At 50.8% G+C, this 17,321-nt stretch overlaps 2 protein-coding genes across 5 annotated transcripts in view; one reads left to right on the top strand and one right to left on the bottom strand.

The window, feature by feature from the left end:
- Positions 1 to 2,166: 2,166 nt before the first annotated feature.
- Positions 2,167 to 17,321, top strand: part of LOC143834022 (uncharacterized) — a 30,726-nt gene continuing 15,571 nt past the window's right edge. The window contains exons 1-5 of the mRNA XM_077330522.1: positions 2,167 to 3,796; positions 4,147 to 4,221; positions 4,954 to 5,080; positions 6,703 to 6,789; positions 7,216 to 8,476. Coding sequence (XP_077186637.1) covers positions 3,551 to 3,796; positions 4,147 to 4,221; positions 4,954 to 5,080; positions 6,703 to 6,789; positions 7,216 to 8,476 — 1,796 coding nt within the window. The 5' untranslated portion in view covers positions 2,167 to 3,550. The remainder of the gene's footprint in view (positions 3,797 to 4,146; positions 4,222 to 4,953; positions 5,081 to 6,702; positions 6,790 to 7,215; positions 8,477 to 17,321) is intronic.
- Positions 14,215 to 17,321, bottom strand: part of LOC143833977 (uncharacterized) — a 14,645-nt gene continuing 11,538 nt past the window's right edge. For all 4 annotated transcript variants that reach the window (XM_077330392.1, XM_077330394.1, XM_077330393.1 and 1 more), the window contains one exon: positions 14,215 to 16,274. In XM_077330392.1, the coding sequence (XP_077186507.1) occupies positions 14,389 to 16,274 (1,886 nt within the window). In that variant the 3' untranslated portion in view covers positions 14,215 to 14,388. The remainder of the gene's footprint in view (positions 16,275 to 17,321) is intronic.

The raw sequence follows: 17,321 nt of genomic DNA, 5'->3' as shown, positions 1-17,321 counted from the left end.
TACATAAAACATTTTTGAACATTCACATAGAACACTATCGAAGTCAATATCAAAAATCAATATAACAATATAACAATAACAACAAAATATCAACTGGAACAATTAGAACGGCACTTCAACAATAATTTGACAATCCCTCAGTCGGTTCGTTCCCTCAGTCTGGGGGGCACCTGTAGATGTTATAAGTCAGTCAGCTTCAAGCAAATGCCTGGTGGAAGAGCTCCTTTTTGCAGGCCCTGCGGAATTGTGGAAGTTCCGGCAGGTCCCTGATCTCTTCAGGGAGCTCCTTCCACCAGGTGGGGGCCAGAACCAAGGAGGCCCTGGCCCTTGTTGAGGCCAGACGTGCCTCTTTAGGAACAGGGATCCGTAGCCAGTTGGAGGTGGCGGAGCGTAGAGCTCTTCTGGGGGTATAGGCAGGGAGGCGGTCTCCCAGATACACTGGGCCTTAAAGGTGATTACCAAAACCTTAAGCTTAATCCGGAGTTCAACTGGGAGCCAGCCCCGTTGTTGGAGTGCCGGCCGGATATGTGATCTCCATGATGTCTTAGTGAGAATCCTGGCCGCGGCATTCTGCACCAGTTGTAGTTTCCGGATCAAGGATAAGGATAGGCCTGCATAGAGCGCGTTGCAGAAGTCCAGTCTGGAGGTGACCATCGCATGGATCACTGTGGCTAGGTGTTCTGGGTCCAGGTAGGGCGCTAGTAGCTTGGCTTGGCGGAGGTGGTAGAATGCCAGCCGTGCTACCTTCGTGACCTGGGCTTCCATAGTAAGGGAAGCATCCAGGATCACGCCCAGGTTCCTGGCGGAGTGAGTCGCTAGGAGCTGCACACCATCCAGGATGGGCAGGCGCGCTTCCTCCCATGGTCCCTTCTTACCCAAACACAGGACCTCCGTCTTTGCAGGATTATACATTCGGACCCCCACCCCCTAGATTCACGGGAAAGCCCATGCCCACCAACAACCCGTTTGAACCCAGAGCGGGCGACAGCTGGAGTCAGCAAGTCCGACTGGCCACCAGCAGGTGTGAAAACAACTTCCTAGTGGTTGACATTTTGAGCAGGAACACGGGGATCTGCCGTTGCCATAACATAAACCAGGGCTGCAGGGAGGCCTGGCTGGGAATAGACCTCCAAGGGGACCTCCAGGGTCATCTAGTCCAGCCCCCTGCACAATGCAGGAACTCACAACTACCTGCCCACCCAGGGTGACCCCAATTGCATGCCCAAATGCCCACCACCAAAAATCTCCAGAATCCAGCCTGGCCTGGAGGGAATCCACCTACCACGCCCTCCCCCCACTCCCAATCCACCAAAAGTCCTAAAATCGACCTTTCTCTCCGATGACCACCTGGCGACTCTCGGGCGGGGGTCAGTTCAGAATGAAAGGAAATTTAGATGGGTGGGAGGAGGGAAAAAATAAAATCTGGGGCACCCCCCCCCCGGTTTTATTGCAACGCCCAAATGCAGCCCCAGCCCCAGATTTTGCAGGGGGGGGGCTTGGGGTTTTTTTGCTGCAGCTGCTCCCCGCCCGGGGGCGCCATCCCCGGCCCCCTCCCGCCCCTCGGCCCCAAAAGCCCTTTGCCAGGGCCGGCTGCGATCCGGATTGGGCGGAAGCCCCGCAAGAGGCGGAGCGGGTCGGAGCCCGAAGGGTTAAGGGAGGCGAGCTCAGCATGCCCAGAGCGGACGGGGGAAATTGGGGCGGGGGGCTCCCATTGCAGATGCACCTTCCTGCCTCCCCCCCCCGGCCCCGCCCCCAGGAATCTCTGCAGGAGCCTGGCAGGCAGGGATCCGTCTGGAAGGCTGCTGGGAGCGCGGAGGCTGCAGGTGCAATTGGGGGGGGGCACCGGGGGGGGGGTCTGGGGTCCATCCAAGCTGCAAAGGCAGAGAACAAGGACGGGGCAGAGCTCAGAGCCCGGACCAAGGGCCTTGCAAGGGGGGGCTGGGCCACCTCTGCCTTTGCACCACGTTCCTTTGCTGGGAAAATTAACTGCACGGATTAGGAGAGTGCGGAGAGATATATATTTAAAATGGGGCCTCTCTCTTTTTGACCCTCTAAAGCAGGGGTAGTCAAACTGCGGCCCTCCAGATGTCCATGGACTACAATTCCCAGAAGCCCCTGCCAGCATTTGCTGGCAGGGGCTTCTGGGAATTGTAGTCCATGGACATCTGGAGGGCCGCAGTTTGACTACCCCTGCTAAAGTGAGAGATTTCTTTCCCATTCTCTATTGAAGGAAAGCAGAGATTTCCTCACTGTCGGCGGTGCAGCTGCAAACAACCGTAACCATCTTGGCTTTTAATATCTGCAGGCAATGAAATGATGGCTCGGAGTTTTGAGGACTAAGGAGGAAAATATGGAAATAGGGGGGGGGAAAGAGCATTTTGGATTTTCCTTGTTACGTTAGTATAGTGTGAGGGATCATGCTTTGATTTGTAATTGTCATAGATAAGGTTGGAAGCTGCTTTATTTCTTCTCTTTCCTTTGCTGCTTTATTTGTAAACCTTTTTTTCTATGTTGTTTCTTTAAAAATCTCGGAATAAACGTTCCGTGAAAGAAATAATTGTGAGCCATTTAAATTCTACATTTTTAAAGTGCTTTGGCTTGCCTTTCTTTTTTAGGCTTTCCCCTGTTTTGTTAGCATATGGTTAGGGCTGCCTGTCTGAACTGTGATTGATTTATTGTTTTCATTTATAGCCCAGCTTTCCCAGTGAGACTCCAAAGGTGGGTGAGGAGTGTGAATTCTTAAAAGAACAACAACTTTCCTTAGAGATCATAAAGTAAAGCAATCTGTGAGTGAATGATAAGGTAGCTCTCAGCCTCATCTCCCTCACAGGGTGTCTGTTGTGGGGAGAGGAAAGGGAAGGCAATTGTAAGCCGCTTTGAGACTCCTTCGGGTTGAGAAAAGCGGCATCTAAGAACCAACTCTTCTCCTTCTCCTTCTTCTTCACATTTCAGTCTAGCAGCCAAGATTCCTAGTAGGACTCAAAAATGTCACGGTGAACAATAACATGATTTTGTTTTTAGTGGAGTCAGAGCCCACAGAGAGGAGGGTGTGGGGGACCAGCCCCCTGGTCCAGTCCTGTGCACCTCTTTCCCAGCAGAATGGCCCCCTTCCCCTCTGCATTCGGGACCTGAAAGAGAGTGTCTCCCACCCCAGAATGCCTGCCAGTCTAGCTTCCTTCAGGGAATGAATGGCAAAGCTTGCGGGTTGCCCCATACAGAGGAGGCCTGAGGCCCTGGTCAGGCTCTTCTCCCTTCCCTCACTGTGCAGATGGGGGAATTTTGGCAGATGCCGCTTCTCTCTGTCGTGTGTGAACCTACCAACATTCCTACACCAGGAATAGAAGTTTCAGAGTTCCCTTCCATGCTTGTCAGATCATGAGGAAGAACTTGCCGAGTCTCCCGGCTCGCTTTTTTCAGCTGAAGTAGAACCTCCATGTCCCAATGCAGTTTGCTCGAAAATAAGTTAGGCAGTGAACGGAGGAGGCTTCAGCCTCTGCTTGTGGGTTTCCTAGAGGCAGCAGCCATTGCCAGGAATGCGAGGCAGGGCTGAATGGCTGGATCTGCTCCAGAAACGGCTCTGCTCCAAGCGACCCTGTTGTGTGAATCACCTTGCAGGTTGTTGGTGTCCCTCTCCCTGGCAGTCTGGGGAAGCCGGTGGCCTGCTGCGTGTGACCATCCCATCTTTGGACAAAGACCCAGGGCCCAAGACCGAACTCCTTGGCCGTCCCCAGCTGAAGGGGTCAGCCCTGGGAGATCCGTGGCCCGTCTGACATGCAGAGCAGGCCTCGCTTCTGAGGTGATTCTCACACAAAGGTATTTCTGTTTCTTTCTCTCTTTTCTCCTGTCTCTGAGAAGTTCAAGAGCTGGTAAAGGGGATCAGGAAGACCCAGGTTCAAATCTCCACTCTGCTGTGGAAAGCTGGGGCCAGTCACCCACACTGACTAATATCTCGAGGTTCAGATATCCCCTCTGCCACAGAAGGGTGCTGGCTGGCTCTGGGCTAGTTGCAAGCCCTCCACCTGACCTCCCTCACAGGGTTGTTGTGTGGACAGAATGGAGGAGAGGAGAGCAACATGAGCCACTTTCAGGGGCTAGATGGGGGTCTCAATGATGAAAACAAACCAAATTAAACGTGTCTCCCTCCAGGCAGCATCAGAGCCAGGTTCCGGACCGTCTCCTCCTTGGGGTGGAGTGAAAACATCGAAGATGCAGGCAGCTCGGGTAAGGGGGGCTCACCTGCGAAGAGAAGGACGGCTGGAAGGGGCCATTTCCGTTGGTCTTTGTAATTGTTCTTCTCGTCCGCCATCTTAGATTTCTCTGGACAGAAAAGAGGCCTAAAATACTGAAAGAAAGAAAGAAAGAAAAAGTACATATTGCCACGGCTGGCTTTCTTTCTGTCTCTCTGTCTGTCATATTTATATACTGCCCTCCCGTGAGGCTCAGGGCAGTTGACATGGAGCCTAGAAAACAGTACATGGAACTTAGTTTTTCATAACAACAATAATAATATTGACATTAATAACGGGAGGGAGGGAGGGAGCAGGGGCCCCTGTGGATGTTGCTGGTTCTGCTCGGTCTCAACCCAATGTCTGACGGAGGAGCTCCCTTTTGCAGGCCCTGCAGAACTGTTTAAGCTCCGTCAGGGCCCTGATCTCCTCCGGGAGCTCCTTCCACCGGGGGGGGGGGGGGGGGCAGAGAAGGCTCTGATAACATCTTTAGGTTTTAATAGCGGTGGTTGTTTGAGGAGGGGCTGTGACTCGGTGGTCGAGGGTTCACTTGCCATGCAGAAGGCCCCCGGTTCAATCCCCATGGAGAGCCACTGCTCCAGCACTGCCCGGGATCAACTGATCGTCTGCTTCATGGGATCCTTTTTTCTGTATTGTGGGCAAAGGTGTGTTTGGGCTGCAGTGTGTGGAAAAAAGCAGAGAGAAAAGTATCTCCCTTCCTTCCCAGTGTCCGGTTTCCTTCGAGGAGGTGGCGGTGCGCTTCACAAAGGGCGAGTGGGGGCTGCTGAATCCGGACCAGAGAGCCTTGTACAGAGAGGTCATGGTGGAGAATTACGGGAACGTGGCCTGGCTGGGTAAGGCTCCCTTTTGCCTTGCTTGAGAGGAGGGGTTTCTGCCACTGTGGCTTCTGGATTTATGTTGTCCGTAGTCTGCCTTTCTCATGGAGACTCACAGTGACATTTCCGGTCATCCGGTCTCCAAAAGGACCTTGCAGAGCTGGAAGAAGGGCAGAGGAAGAGGGCAACGAGAGGGATGAGGCGTGGGAGACCCTTCCCCTAAGTCCCAGATTCTTCAGGGGGAGGGTGCCTCCCACCCCCTCATCCCCTTGGTCGCCCTCCTCCTCTGCCCTCCTTCCAGCTCTGCAAGGCCCTTTTGAAGCATAGGACAGAGAGAGAGGATAAGTAAATTTTTTTCTCTCTTCCCCCAAAGATGAGAAATTGAGGTCATCCAATGAAGCGGATGGGAAGTAGGTTCAGGATGGCTTAAAAATAAAAATTCTACTTAGAATCATAGAGTTGGAAGGGGCCATCGAGGCCATCTAGTCCAACCCCCTGCTCAACGCAGGATCAGCCCAAAGCATCCTAAAGCATCCAAGAAAAATGTGTATCCAGCCTTTGCTTGAAGACTGCCAGTGAGGGGGAGCTCACCACCTCCTTAGGCAGCCTATTCCACTGCTGAACTACTCTGACTGTGAAAAATGTTTTTCCTGATATCTAGCCTATATCGTTGTACTTGTAGCTTACACCCATTACTTTACACAGAGAGGAATAACAATGTGGGATTCACTGCCGGGGAATGGTGTGATGGACGCAGCCATCCACAGCTCTTAAAGGGGATTCGATAGATTCATAGAGGACCCCTCTGTCAATGTCGACTCGCAACTGAGGGAATTCTTCATATTCAGAGGTGCTAAGCTTCTGGATTCCGGACTCCGGGGTGATATCATGAGAAGGTTTCTGCCTTCGTGCCTTGTTCTTGGCCCTCTAGAAGAACTGGTTGGCCCCTGTGTGAGGCAGGAGGCTGGACTGGATGGGCTCTTCCTGTGTTCTTATTCTATGCATGACTGAACTGGTCTTAAGGCATTGCCCAGATTGTGCCCTTTTGTGATTATACCACTTTGGCAAATTAAGAAATGTTTTGCTCTCTTTTAACCTGGATCCTTTCCCTTCATGTGAAAGGGTCAGAAGGCCTTTGCACCCAGAACCTCCGCCTCGGAGTCTGGCAGAGGCAGAATAGTTTAAACCTCTGGAGCCGTCCATCCTTCCAAACTGTGCTTATTTGGAGGGAGGGTGCAAATAATTTAGACTCTGGTTAGGGACGAACAGAACGGTTGCTCTGAGGAGAGACACCCTTTGAGACATAAAGGACAGTGGAACATCTCAGGGCCCTTTAGAGACGGGGGGGGGACCCCTCGGGAGGAAGAGGGCTGGCCTCTCATTTGGGAGGCTGAGAGAGGAATGGCTCCAAAGAAACAGCCCCCAGGATGGGAACCCTCACTGGTGTGTCTATCCCAAGTCCATGAGCAGGAGATTGCTTGAGGATCAACACTTTCCGGACTCTGTTACCTGCTCACCTGCTGGGTCAGAGAGCCTGCCGTGGCCCGTGGGGTCTTTTCGCAGGTGAATGTAGAGACGGGTGATGTAGGAAGGCCGGGACTTTTTGTAGTAACGACTCTGTTTGTTTGTTTCCTCCAAAGCGATTCCCAAGCCCGGCCTCATCTCCTGGCTTCAGGAAAGCGAAGCACCTTTCCCTCCAGACCCCGAGGAAGAGGAGAGGTGGACAGGTGGGTGCTCAGGGCCTCTAGCTTGGCAGGGCACGCTGCGGATTCCTTGGAGGGCAGCAGATTGTTTTGAATGGCCCCGATCCCTCCGGCCGCGAGCTCACAGACCCTTACTGTTCCCTCCAGAGGCTCTGTTGGCCTCCAAGCTTTCCCTCCCCGTAAGGGTGGGAGGGGAAGGCTGAAACAGACCCATCCCTCCTAGTGTTGATCCACATTTGTGGGACCTGCAGGGAACCTGAGAGCCTTCCTCCCACCTACGGATGTGAAAGGGCTCTTCCAGAGACCATCTCCAGCCTGAGCAGAAAACTTGGACTTTGATAGACGGATGGCCTAACTCGGTCTGCCTTAACTTTGCAGAAGAGTTAGCTCTGTCATGACGTAGGCTATGGACTCATTTCCCCTTCTAATCAGAAGTCTTTGTGCCACCAGGGAACAGGCAGGGTGATGAGAATAACGGCGAGCGATGGGCAGTGTCTCTCCAAACGGCCACTCAAGAAGGAGAGGGAGAGCCTCCCAGGAATCCAGAACAGCCAAAGAGGGAGGAAGAAAGCCAAGCCGAGAAGTCCGGGAATGAGTCTGTGGCGGTTCTCCAGGCTACCGATGTCCTTGAAAATCCAGCCCAAGAGGAATATTTGAAAGAAAAGAGGAGGGATAAACATTCTGAGAGCAGAGAAGTACTGAAATGGGAACCCGGCTCTTCTTCCCATCCGAGAATCCAGGCAGGGGAGGAAACGTACAAATGCTCTGAATGTGGGAAGGGCTTCGGGAGGCTCGTAAGCCTCACTGCTCATCAGAGAATCCACCTGAAGGAGGAGCCATCCGAGAGTTCAGAGTGCGAAAACGATTTCGGCCTGAGCGAAGACCTTATTCCCCATCAGAGAAGACGCACAGGGCAGAAATGGTGCCACTGCTCAGAGTGCGGCAAGAGATTCGGGTGTAACAGAGGCCTCACTTTGCATCAGAGGATCCATTTCGGGGAGAAGCAGTACAAGTGCCTGGAGTGCGGGAAGAGCTTCCACTGGAGTTCAAACTTCACCACGCATCAGAGGATCCATTCGAAGGAGAAGCCGTATAAATGCCTGGAGTGCGGGAAGAGCTTCCGCTGGACTTCAAACCTTAGCAGGCATCAGAAATTCCACTCAGAAGAGAAGCCCTACAAATGCTTGTTGTGTGGAAAGAGCTTCACTCTCAGCATAGGCCTCACTTCCCACCAGAGGACCCACTCGGGGGAGAAACCCTACCAGTGCACGGTGTGCGGGAAATGCTTCAGTCAGAGCCCACACCTCACGTCCCACCGAAGGGTCCATTCCGGAGAGAAACCCTATAAATGCCTGGAGTGTGGGAAAGGCTTCACTCAGAGCTCCCACCTGAAGGAGCACCGAAGCGTCCACACGGGAGAAAAGCTGTATAAATGCTTGGAGTGTGGAAAGAGTTTCCGTCTCAGCGCCCACCTTAAATCTCACGGAAGAATCCACACGGGGGAGAAGCCGTACAAATGCCTGGATTGTGGGAAATGCTTCAGTCAGAGCTCCAGCCTTAATACCCACCGAAGAACCCACACAGGGGAGAAGCCTTTTAAATGCCTGCAGTGCGGAAAGAAGTTTGCCACAGGGACACACCTTTCCGAACATCACACAGTCCACACCGGAGAGAAAAAATATAGATGCCGGGACTGCGGGAAAAGATTCCGATGGAGATCAGATTTTGCATACCATCAAAGGACACACGAAGAGGAGGGGTCATAGAAATGATCAGACGAACAGCTATCGCAACACAGCCAGTTGGATCCAGAAGCATGAAATTATTTAATCATTAATTAAGGATCAGGAGGGTGGCCCTGTTGGTCTGAAGCCGCAGAACAAAGTTTGAGTCCAGGGGCACCCTGAAGACCAGCAAAGTGTTATTCATGATACAAGCTTTTGTGTGCACTTTGTCAGGTTTCTTCGGAAACTGGCTTAATAGCGAATCATTCGGTTTCCCCCCTAGAGAATCCTCAGACCTTAGTAAACAGCCAAGAACATAATTATGGGAGAGAGTGCTCCAGAACTCTTCGGTAAACCGGACCTAGTTACATTACGACGGGTAGATGGTCTGTCAATATATATTGATTTAACTTATTTAGACTTTAGATTTTTACCCCGCACTGTTTGCTCTTCACAGGTTTAGCTGGTAAACCACGAGACAGTGAAGGCACCCGACAGCAACAAGGATTTAATTTCTCAGAAATGTCCTTGCAGACGGGAAACTCCCAACTTCTGCGGGTCAGGCCTTCCGCAGCCCAGCACTGGATCTCTAGTTCCCAGCAAGTGCTGGGCACTGTTTTCTTGCCTCCTGGTTTTCACCCAAATTATCCCGGCAGATCTTTGGACCATAGGCAGAGAAGACAACCATTTCCGGGCCCTCTTAGCTGAGATCCCCCTTGAGAGCAGAGAGGCTGCTCTTTTGCCCACTGTGGGTGTCCCCCATGTGCCTGCTGAGTCTTCAAAGGGAACTTATTTCTGAATGGCTGCCGTGTTGCAAAGTTAAACGGGAACAGCTCTGGACCTTTTGTCGCCCTGCTTGTCTTTTGTCTCTTTTAAAATTGTAACCCCTTTCTTGTCGAGTGCTTTAAATAGGTTTTGAGTTGCTTCAATAGACACGTGATTTACACAAGATCACAACGAATGGCGTGGAAAGGAAGAAAGGGGATGGGGTAAGATTGGCGGAAGGAATACAAATTTTGTACGTGGGCTTTGTACATAGTAAATACGGCTTTATGACAGACAGCAAAGAAAGGAAGAATTTTCTAAAGTAACAAATGGTTTGACCAAGAGAAGAACCACACATTACACTTCGGGACTCCTTCGGGTAGTGAAAAATGGGACAGACAAGGGGAAAAAGATCCAGTTTCCTGATTGGCTCTACAGGAGACTTCCTGGTTTGGTTTGGTTTTTTAATTTTTATTAATACAGAAAAAAGTTACATACAAATTACAGAACAATAAATACATATGAGAAAAATAGTAAGAGAGAAAAAAAAAGAAAAGAAAAATAAATATCGTGTAATTTAAAAAAGATTTCCAACTTTACTTACAAAGAAAAAAAATTCTTAACCTATTTTGCCTGTATATACTTTTGTTGTATCACAGTATCAAATATCTCAAATATTCTATGAAATATAGAGCCATCCTTAATATTTAGAAGGGTTTTTGAGCACCCTTCCTCCCTGCTTGCCTCCAGAACAGCAGTTGAACAGAAGAATGACTGGAGAAAACAGCTTAGTTTCTTCTCTCCTTTGTCTACACATAGTTGTTTCTCTTCTGAATAAAAGTTATCTTATTCTTTAAGCAGCCTGGTGCTGTGCCCTCTCTGCTGACAGTGACATCATAGAGTTTGTGAAGGAAAAATTCCTAGAGTGCTGCACTCTTGTCAGGTTATTCTACCACCAGCCACTGCAGGGAAATTCTTGATTGTTGCCTGCCCGCAGCTCAAATTCAGTAATCCACTTGGAGTGTCAATAGGAGCCTCAGACAGTGTCTCTGGATAGGCAGCTGCAAGGAACGTCAGCAAATTCCAAGTGCTGAAGGAACAGCAGCCCAGAGAGAGGATGGGGCCCAAATGCATCTGCTAGGCAGAAGGAGAAGAAGAAGAAGAGTTGGTTCTTATATGCCGCTTTTCCCTACCTGAAGGAGGCTCAAAGCGGCTTACAGTCACCTTCCCATTCCTCTCCCCACAACAGACACCCTGTGGGGTGGGTGCGGCTGAGAGAGCCCTGATATCACTGCCTGGTCAGAACAGTTTTATCAGTGCCGTGGCGAGCCCAAGGTCACCTAGCTGGTTGCATGTGGGGGAGCGCAGAATCGAACCCGGCATGCCAGATCAGAAGTCCGCACTCCTAATCACTACCCCAAACTGTCTCTCAGCAGAGAATTGCTGGGAATGGTCACAGCTGAGCTGGGAGCTGTAGGTTGGAAGGAATTCATTCCGTCCAGAGACGATGCTGATGGAGGTTTTTTTTGAGATCTGTCTCTGGAGAGCAGACTGACAGAACCTGGCTTTTGAGGAGAATTTAGTTGAGGGAGAATTTGTGGAGAATTTAGTTAAGAAAATCTTCACTCAAAATAATTCCCCATGAGCATTTGGGGCAGGCGCGAGAAAGCCCTACTTCAGACCCAGGGGGGATTCTTCTTCGGAAGAGGGAAGGTCCCCTGCCCAGTCCGAAGAGGGGCAATCGGGTGAAAAGGTTTCCTCAACCCCCTTGGGAGAAAGTGCTTGAGATTTTCCCGGAGGGGGAAGAGGGTTGGAACTCAGCAAGAGGGCTCATCTGCTGGGATCCGGGGAGAAGTTCAGTGGGACTTCTATAAGTTATAGGATCGAAGAAAGGCATCGGCGTTGTAGGGAAAACACCAATAAGAGACGGAATACGGGACGGAAAAGCCGAAGAACTGAGATCAGCCTGTAACTTAAGAACTTCTAGCTGAATTGTACACAGAAAAAGCTTAACTCCAACCTCCCTTTCCTCTCTGTAAATAAAATCTTTGCTTTGTTGGGGTTTAAATGCCTCGGTGTCATTCTGACAAGGGGGTTTTAAAGTCACGATGACTCTTTGCTCTCCCAGACGGTCCCTGGGCTGAAGGAAGCCGAAGGGACCAAACAGGGGCCGGGTGGGACAGGGAGCTTCACCTGGGACGGGAAACGTTCCCCGGTGTGGGGAAGAGTCCGGGAGGTCTCCATCAGAGCAGAACACGTTTTCTCAATAGGATTTGGGGCTGTGTTAAAGAAGCAGAGCATCCAGATCATGTGAGGTGAAGTTCCCACTGTAGTTCACTCTGGTTCAGCCTCCCTTGGAGTCTTGTGTTCACTTCTGGCCACCACAACTGGAGAGGGATGTAGACAAACTGGAGCGTGGCCAGAGGAGGGCAACAAAGATGGTGAGGGGTTTGGAGACTAAGTCGTAGGAGGCCAGGTTGCGGGAGCTTGGTCTGTTTAGCCTGGAGAGGAGACGACTAAGAAGACCTTCTAGCTTCCGGGGTGGGGGGTGGGAGGCTATCCAGGGTCTGCTGCCTGTCTCCCCCCCCCCCCAGTACCTTAGCAGGCCGCATGGCTGCTCTTTCGTAGTCAGCGCATGGAGGAGAAAGTGGCGGAGACGTCAGCGGAGTCTTTCATGGCTACCCTTCCTTTCACCCCTCTTCACGCCCCTTTCTTCCTTCAGAGCCCCATTCCACCCCCAGCCCTGGATCTGTGCCCTCTGCCCCACTCCAAGCCTCCCTCTCGGCCCTGCACCTGCCGTCCTCGCTCCATCACAACTGGGAAGAGGACAAAGAGCTCCGTCACATCTTCCTGGAAAGCACAATGCTCACATTAGGGACCTGGCCTTTGCCCCACTGAGAACCACCTAGTCTGCACAACCACCAAAGGCCCCTTTCGTATTCTGGTTGCCGCCTTCCATACTTGGTGTGGCCAGTCCTCTGGGCCCCTTGTTGGTGTTTATCGGGTGGTGAATGTCTGCTGGAGCAGATTCCGCCCCTATTTGCAACAATGGATTCCCCTGTCAAAATGTTATGATTGCAAACTCTGCGCAGAACCTCTTGCCGGGTGCGGGGTCTGGCGTCTGGATAGGCCCCCTTCAGCCAAAAAGTCCTGGGTGGGCAGCTCTCTCTCTTTCATTATTATTAAATTAATTTCCCATCTCTCCCCATAAAATGCCCCCAAAACCCATAAACAGTACAAACTAATACAGGAAAAATAATACAGACCAAGAAGTTGAGGCAAAAAACCTCACCCTAGACTAATCCCACATCTTTTCTAAAAAGGGAAGTGTGGGGGGGTGCTAATGGAATTCTGTACCCCCATTTTATGAGGGGGGGCCTGATCTCCTTGCTGCCCGGCCCCAACCGTAGACCTGGCGGAAGAGCTCCGCCTTCTGCTTCTGCCTGGCAAAGGATAATTCATGAGGAATTCTCTTGCAACTTCAGGCGCCTACAAGGTTATCTACACTGGGAATCCATCAAAGGGGTCGTTCTTGCTGGTTTCATCCATTCGAATATCTCTTGGCCCCGAATCCACACGGCCGATCTCTGAGCTCTCTCTTGGCATTTCTAGAGGCTTCTGCACTTGGCCCTCCACACGTCAGATCTATTGATATGGATAGTTTTATTGATTCTGATATTTCTAAATTGAGTTTACAGACCGCCCATCCTGCAATGCACTCCATGTGGCAAGCACTAATAACAAAACAAAAATACCACGTAAAATTCGGAACATTGGTCAAAACTTCCATCTCAAAAGACAAACCCAGCAGTGAACGGGTGGGTCACTTGGGGAGGGGGAGGGGGGTCGGCCCAGAGGCCCCGCAGAGCTGGAATAAATCCCCCAGAGCCCACATCTCTGCCAGGAGAATGTTTCACAAGGGCTGAGAAGGACCCGGAGGATGAAAAGCATGTTTGTTTCAGGCCAGGGACCACGAAGATGGTTTCTAATCTATAAAAGTCCTTCTAGTTGTTGTCAGGGTTTGAATATTCAAGAGAACAGACCCCTAAGGCACTTGAAAGAATAAAATAGGTTTTATTAAGAAGAGAGCTTTTTATAAAAAGAGAGGAGAGAGTCCTAATTAACTGTCTAACTGTTGTTCTATATTCATTCAGTCTGTTATGGAGGGCATGGGCTGGTCAGGGGGTATGACTCCCACCACCTGTGGGAGCTTCAGGGGGCCCAGCATGCCCCCATCAAGTCTGGTGCTCAGGGTGTGAGCTCACTCACTGTACTGTAAATATGCTCTTGGTTTCTTTTGGGGCAAGCCCATCAATATTCCTGGCCATATCTGTGATAGGTGGCAACCCTGCCTTACTCACCCTGCGGGGTGCACCTGGCATGCAGCAGACACCCAATAGGATGGCAATTAGGGATTGGGGGGTGTTGCTTGGGCAGCTAGAGACTCCGGGGTGCTCACTGTGGAACCTCTTCCCATGCTCCTGAAGACTGTCCACTGAAGAACTGCTTTTTTATACCCCCTCTTTCACTAATGAAGGAGTCCCAAAGGGGCTTACAAATCCCTTTCCCTTCCTCTCCCCACAACAGACTCCCTGCTAGGTTGGTGGGCTGAGAGAGCTCTGAGAGAGCTGCTCTGTAAGAACAGCCCTAAGAGTTAACTGGTCCAAGGTCACCCAGCTGGCTGCACGTGGAGCAGGAGCGGGGAATCAAACCTGATTTTCCAGATTAGAGTCTCTCAAGGAGCTAGAAGAAGAGTTGGTTTTTATATGCCACTTTGCTCTACCATGTTGCTCTACCGGTTTACATTCGCCTTCCCTTTCCTCTCCCACCACAGACACCCTGTGAGGGAGGGGAGGCTGGGACAGCCCTGAGATCACTGAAGAAGAAGAAGGGTTCTCTCCATCTTCGTACACAGCGTCCCACCATTATAGTGGGCTGACAAATAAGAAGAAAAATCACAAACACGACAACACCATATTTATCACAAAACCTTCACAATACAAATGGAATACTTTTAGAGTCTCTCTGCTAGTGGGTTTCCTAGTATTTAGTAAGGCCCAACTGCTCACCGAAGCTTGCTCCCAGATAGTAATGTATACAACTTACGCATTACAAAAATAATATGGTAATGGGGCTAATATGGTGTCTCCTCTGCATGCATTCGGCGATGGGCAGTAAAATGGGAGCTCCACATGAAGCTCTTTCCACATTTTAGACATTTGTATGGTTTCTCTCCTGTGTGGAACCTCTGGTGTGAAGAAAGGTCCGTGCTTCTCCCGAAGCTCTTGCCGCACTCCAGGCACTTAAAGGGCTTCTCTCCAGAGTGGATCCTTTGATGTCTAGTCAGGACTTTGCTCCACCGGAAACGCTTCCCACACTGCAGGCACTTAAATGGCTTCTCCCCGGTGTGGATTCTTTCGTGGGAATTGAGGCGCGTGCTGTTGCTGAAGCTTTTCCCGCACTGAATGCATTTGTATGGCTTGTCCCCTGAGTGGATTCTCTGGTGCAGATTCAGGTTGGAGTTCTGGCTGAAGCTCATTCCACACTCCAGGCATTTAAATGGTTTCTCTCCAGTGTGCATCCTTCGATGGGAAGTGAGGCTGGAGCTCACGCTGAAGCTCTTCCCACACTCCAGGCATTTATAGGGTTTCTCTCCCGTGTGGATCCTTTTATGCCTAATAAAACTCGGGCTCTGGCTGAAGCTCATTCCACATTCCAAGCACTGAAAGGGCTTCTCTGGCTTGTGAATCCTTTCATGCGAACGAAGGTACGTCCTGTGACTGAAGCTCTCTCCGCACTCAAGGCATTTGTAGGGTTTGTCCCCGGAGTGGCTTCTCTGGTGCGAAGTAAGGACAGAACTGTGACTGAAGCCTTTCCCACACTCCAGGCATTTGTAGGGCTTGTCCCCGGAGTGGTTCCTCTGGTGTGACGTGAGAGCCGAGCTGTGGCTAAAGCTCATGCCGCATTCCCGGCATTTGTATGGTTTCTCTCCTGTGTGCACTCTCTGATGTGAAGTCAGGTGTTCACTCCGGCTAAAACACTTCCCGCAGTCCAGACACTTGTATGGTTTTTCGCCCGTGTGTATCCGTTGGTGCGAGCGGAGGCTCGCATTGTCACGGCAGCTGGTCCCGCACTCCGGGCATTTATAGGGCTTCTCTCCCGTGTGGATTCTTTGGTGTCTGCTAAGAGTCGCACTGTAAGCAAAGCACTTCCCACACTCCAGGCATTTGTAGGGTTTCTCCCCGGTGTGAGTCCTCTGATGGGAATGGAGGTTTGTGCTGTCACTGAAGCTTTTCCCGCACTCCAGGCATTTGTATGGTTTCTCTCCCGTGTGGATCCTTTGATGCCTACTGAGGCTTGTGCTGTCGCTGAAACCTTTCCCGCACTCCTGGCATTTGTACGGTTTTTCTCCCGTGTGGATTCTTTGGTGGGTAGTCAGACTTGCACTGTAAGGAAAACTCTTCCCACAAACTAAGCAGTGAAAAGGTTTCTCCCCTGTGTGGATTCTTTGATGGGAACTCAGGCTGGTGCTGTCGCTGAAGCTCTTCCCACACTCCAGGCATTTGTACGGCTTCTCCCCTCTGTGGATCCTCTGATGTGTAGCGAGAGTTGTGCTCCGGCTGAAGCTCTTTCCGCACTCCAGGCATTTATAGGGTTTCTCCCCTGTGTGGATTCTCTGATGCAAAGTCAAGCTGCGGCTATCCCCAAAACTCTTTTTGCATTCCGGACACTTGTACGGTTTCTCCGCAGTGTGGATTCTGAAATGCGTATTAAGGTTTGATTTAGAACGGAACGGCTTCCCACATATCAGGCACTCGATTCTCACTCCCTTGTGAGCTTCCAGTGGGGCCTGGACACCGTCACTATGGTCACCAATGTTCCAATTTGGGGCTTGGCTAACCCCCAGCTTCCCTGATCCTTCTTGGTTCCCAAGGGCCTCTCCTTCTCCTTTCACCACGATTGTTGGCGATGAAGCATCATGCAGCACCCTGGAGCTCTCTCTGTCTTGCCTTTCAGCTGCTGGAATAAAGAAAAAGAGCACCCTGGTTACAAATGCTATCGGAAGGAAAAAAAGAGCCCCTGATCAAACCGTTGTGGAGCACATCTCGGATTGTGGTTGCTCAGAATCAGAATCGTACAAAGATTCCCAAAGGGGCTATCCAGTCCAGCCCCACACCTCCTCGGGGATTTGAAAACCACACCCTCCTATCTCCTCCTAAAAACGTCCCACAAAGGAGACTCCGCCACCCTCCGAGGCAGCATCCCCCATCTACGAACAGCCCTCGCCCTCAGAAAAAAAGGCTTCTTAGTATTTAAGTGGCAACCCCTTTCCCATAATTTGAACCCATGGCTCCTCAGCTTAACTTCCTGCCTTTACATAGGAAAGAGACAGCTTTGAGGGCTGTAGAGAACAAACCTTTGGCAGGAGAACCCAATTTGAGCCCCGTAGCACCTGAGAGACAAACAGAATTCCCCAGGGCAGAAGCTTTCAAGGGCCCAAGCGGGCTTGGTCAGATGCACCGAGGGGACAAACTGGTGGGGAAGGCTGGAATTCGCTGGAAATTGATCCTTCTGAATTCTTAGAACTTCTGGCAGACTTTACAAGCATGGGCCATTTTGCTTGTTTGGGTTGCACCCCACCTTTCTGTCCCCCCCCAAAAAAACCACCCTCCTCCATAAACAGCTTTCATCAGAACACAAGCTGTATACAAGAGGCACGTACAAACCGCTAAAGGAATGACAGCGTAACTCAAAACAAGCAAGAGCCGAAGCAAGCACAGCGGATGTCAAATGTATTTATTTATACTTGTATTTGTTTTCCGCCCTCTCTCTGTGGGGGCAGATTACATCATAATTAAAATACATTCACATAAGATACAAGCGAAAAGGTACATTAAAATTCATAAATCGCATCATTAAGTATTAGAACAAAGCAGTCTGCCCATTTCCTGTAAACAGCTAGAGAAGGAAGAGGAGCCCATGAGCCATTCATTGGGTTTGGACAGGGAGGTTAGCGACTCTCAGGTACAGCTCAGGCCCCAACCACAAGCCTGATGGGAAAGCTCT

This window comes from Paroedura picta, chromosome 3 (assembly GCF_049243985.1).
Source record: "Paroedura picta isolate Pp20150507F chromosome 3, Ppicta_v3.0, whole genome shotgun sequence".
In the NCBI taxonomy this organism is placed as follows: domain Eukaryota; kingdom Metazoa; phylum Chordata; class Lepidosauria; order Squamata; family Gekkonidae; genus Paroedura; species Paroedura picta.
Note: the sequence above shows the minus strand (reverse complement) of the source record. Positions and strands in the feature narration are given on the sequence as shown.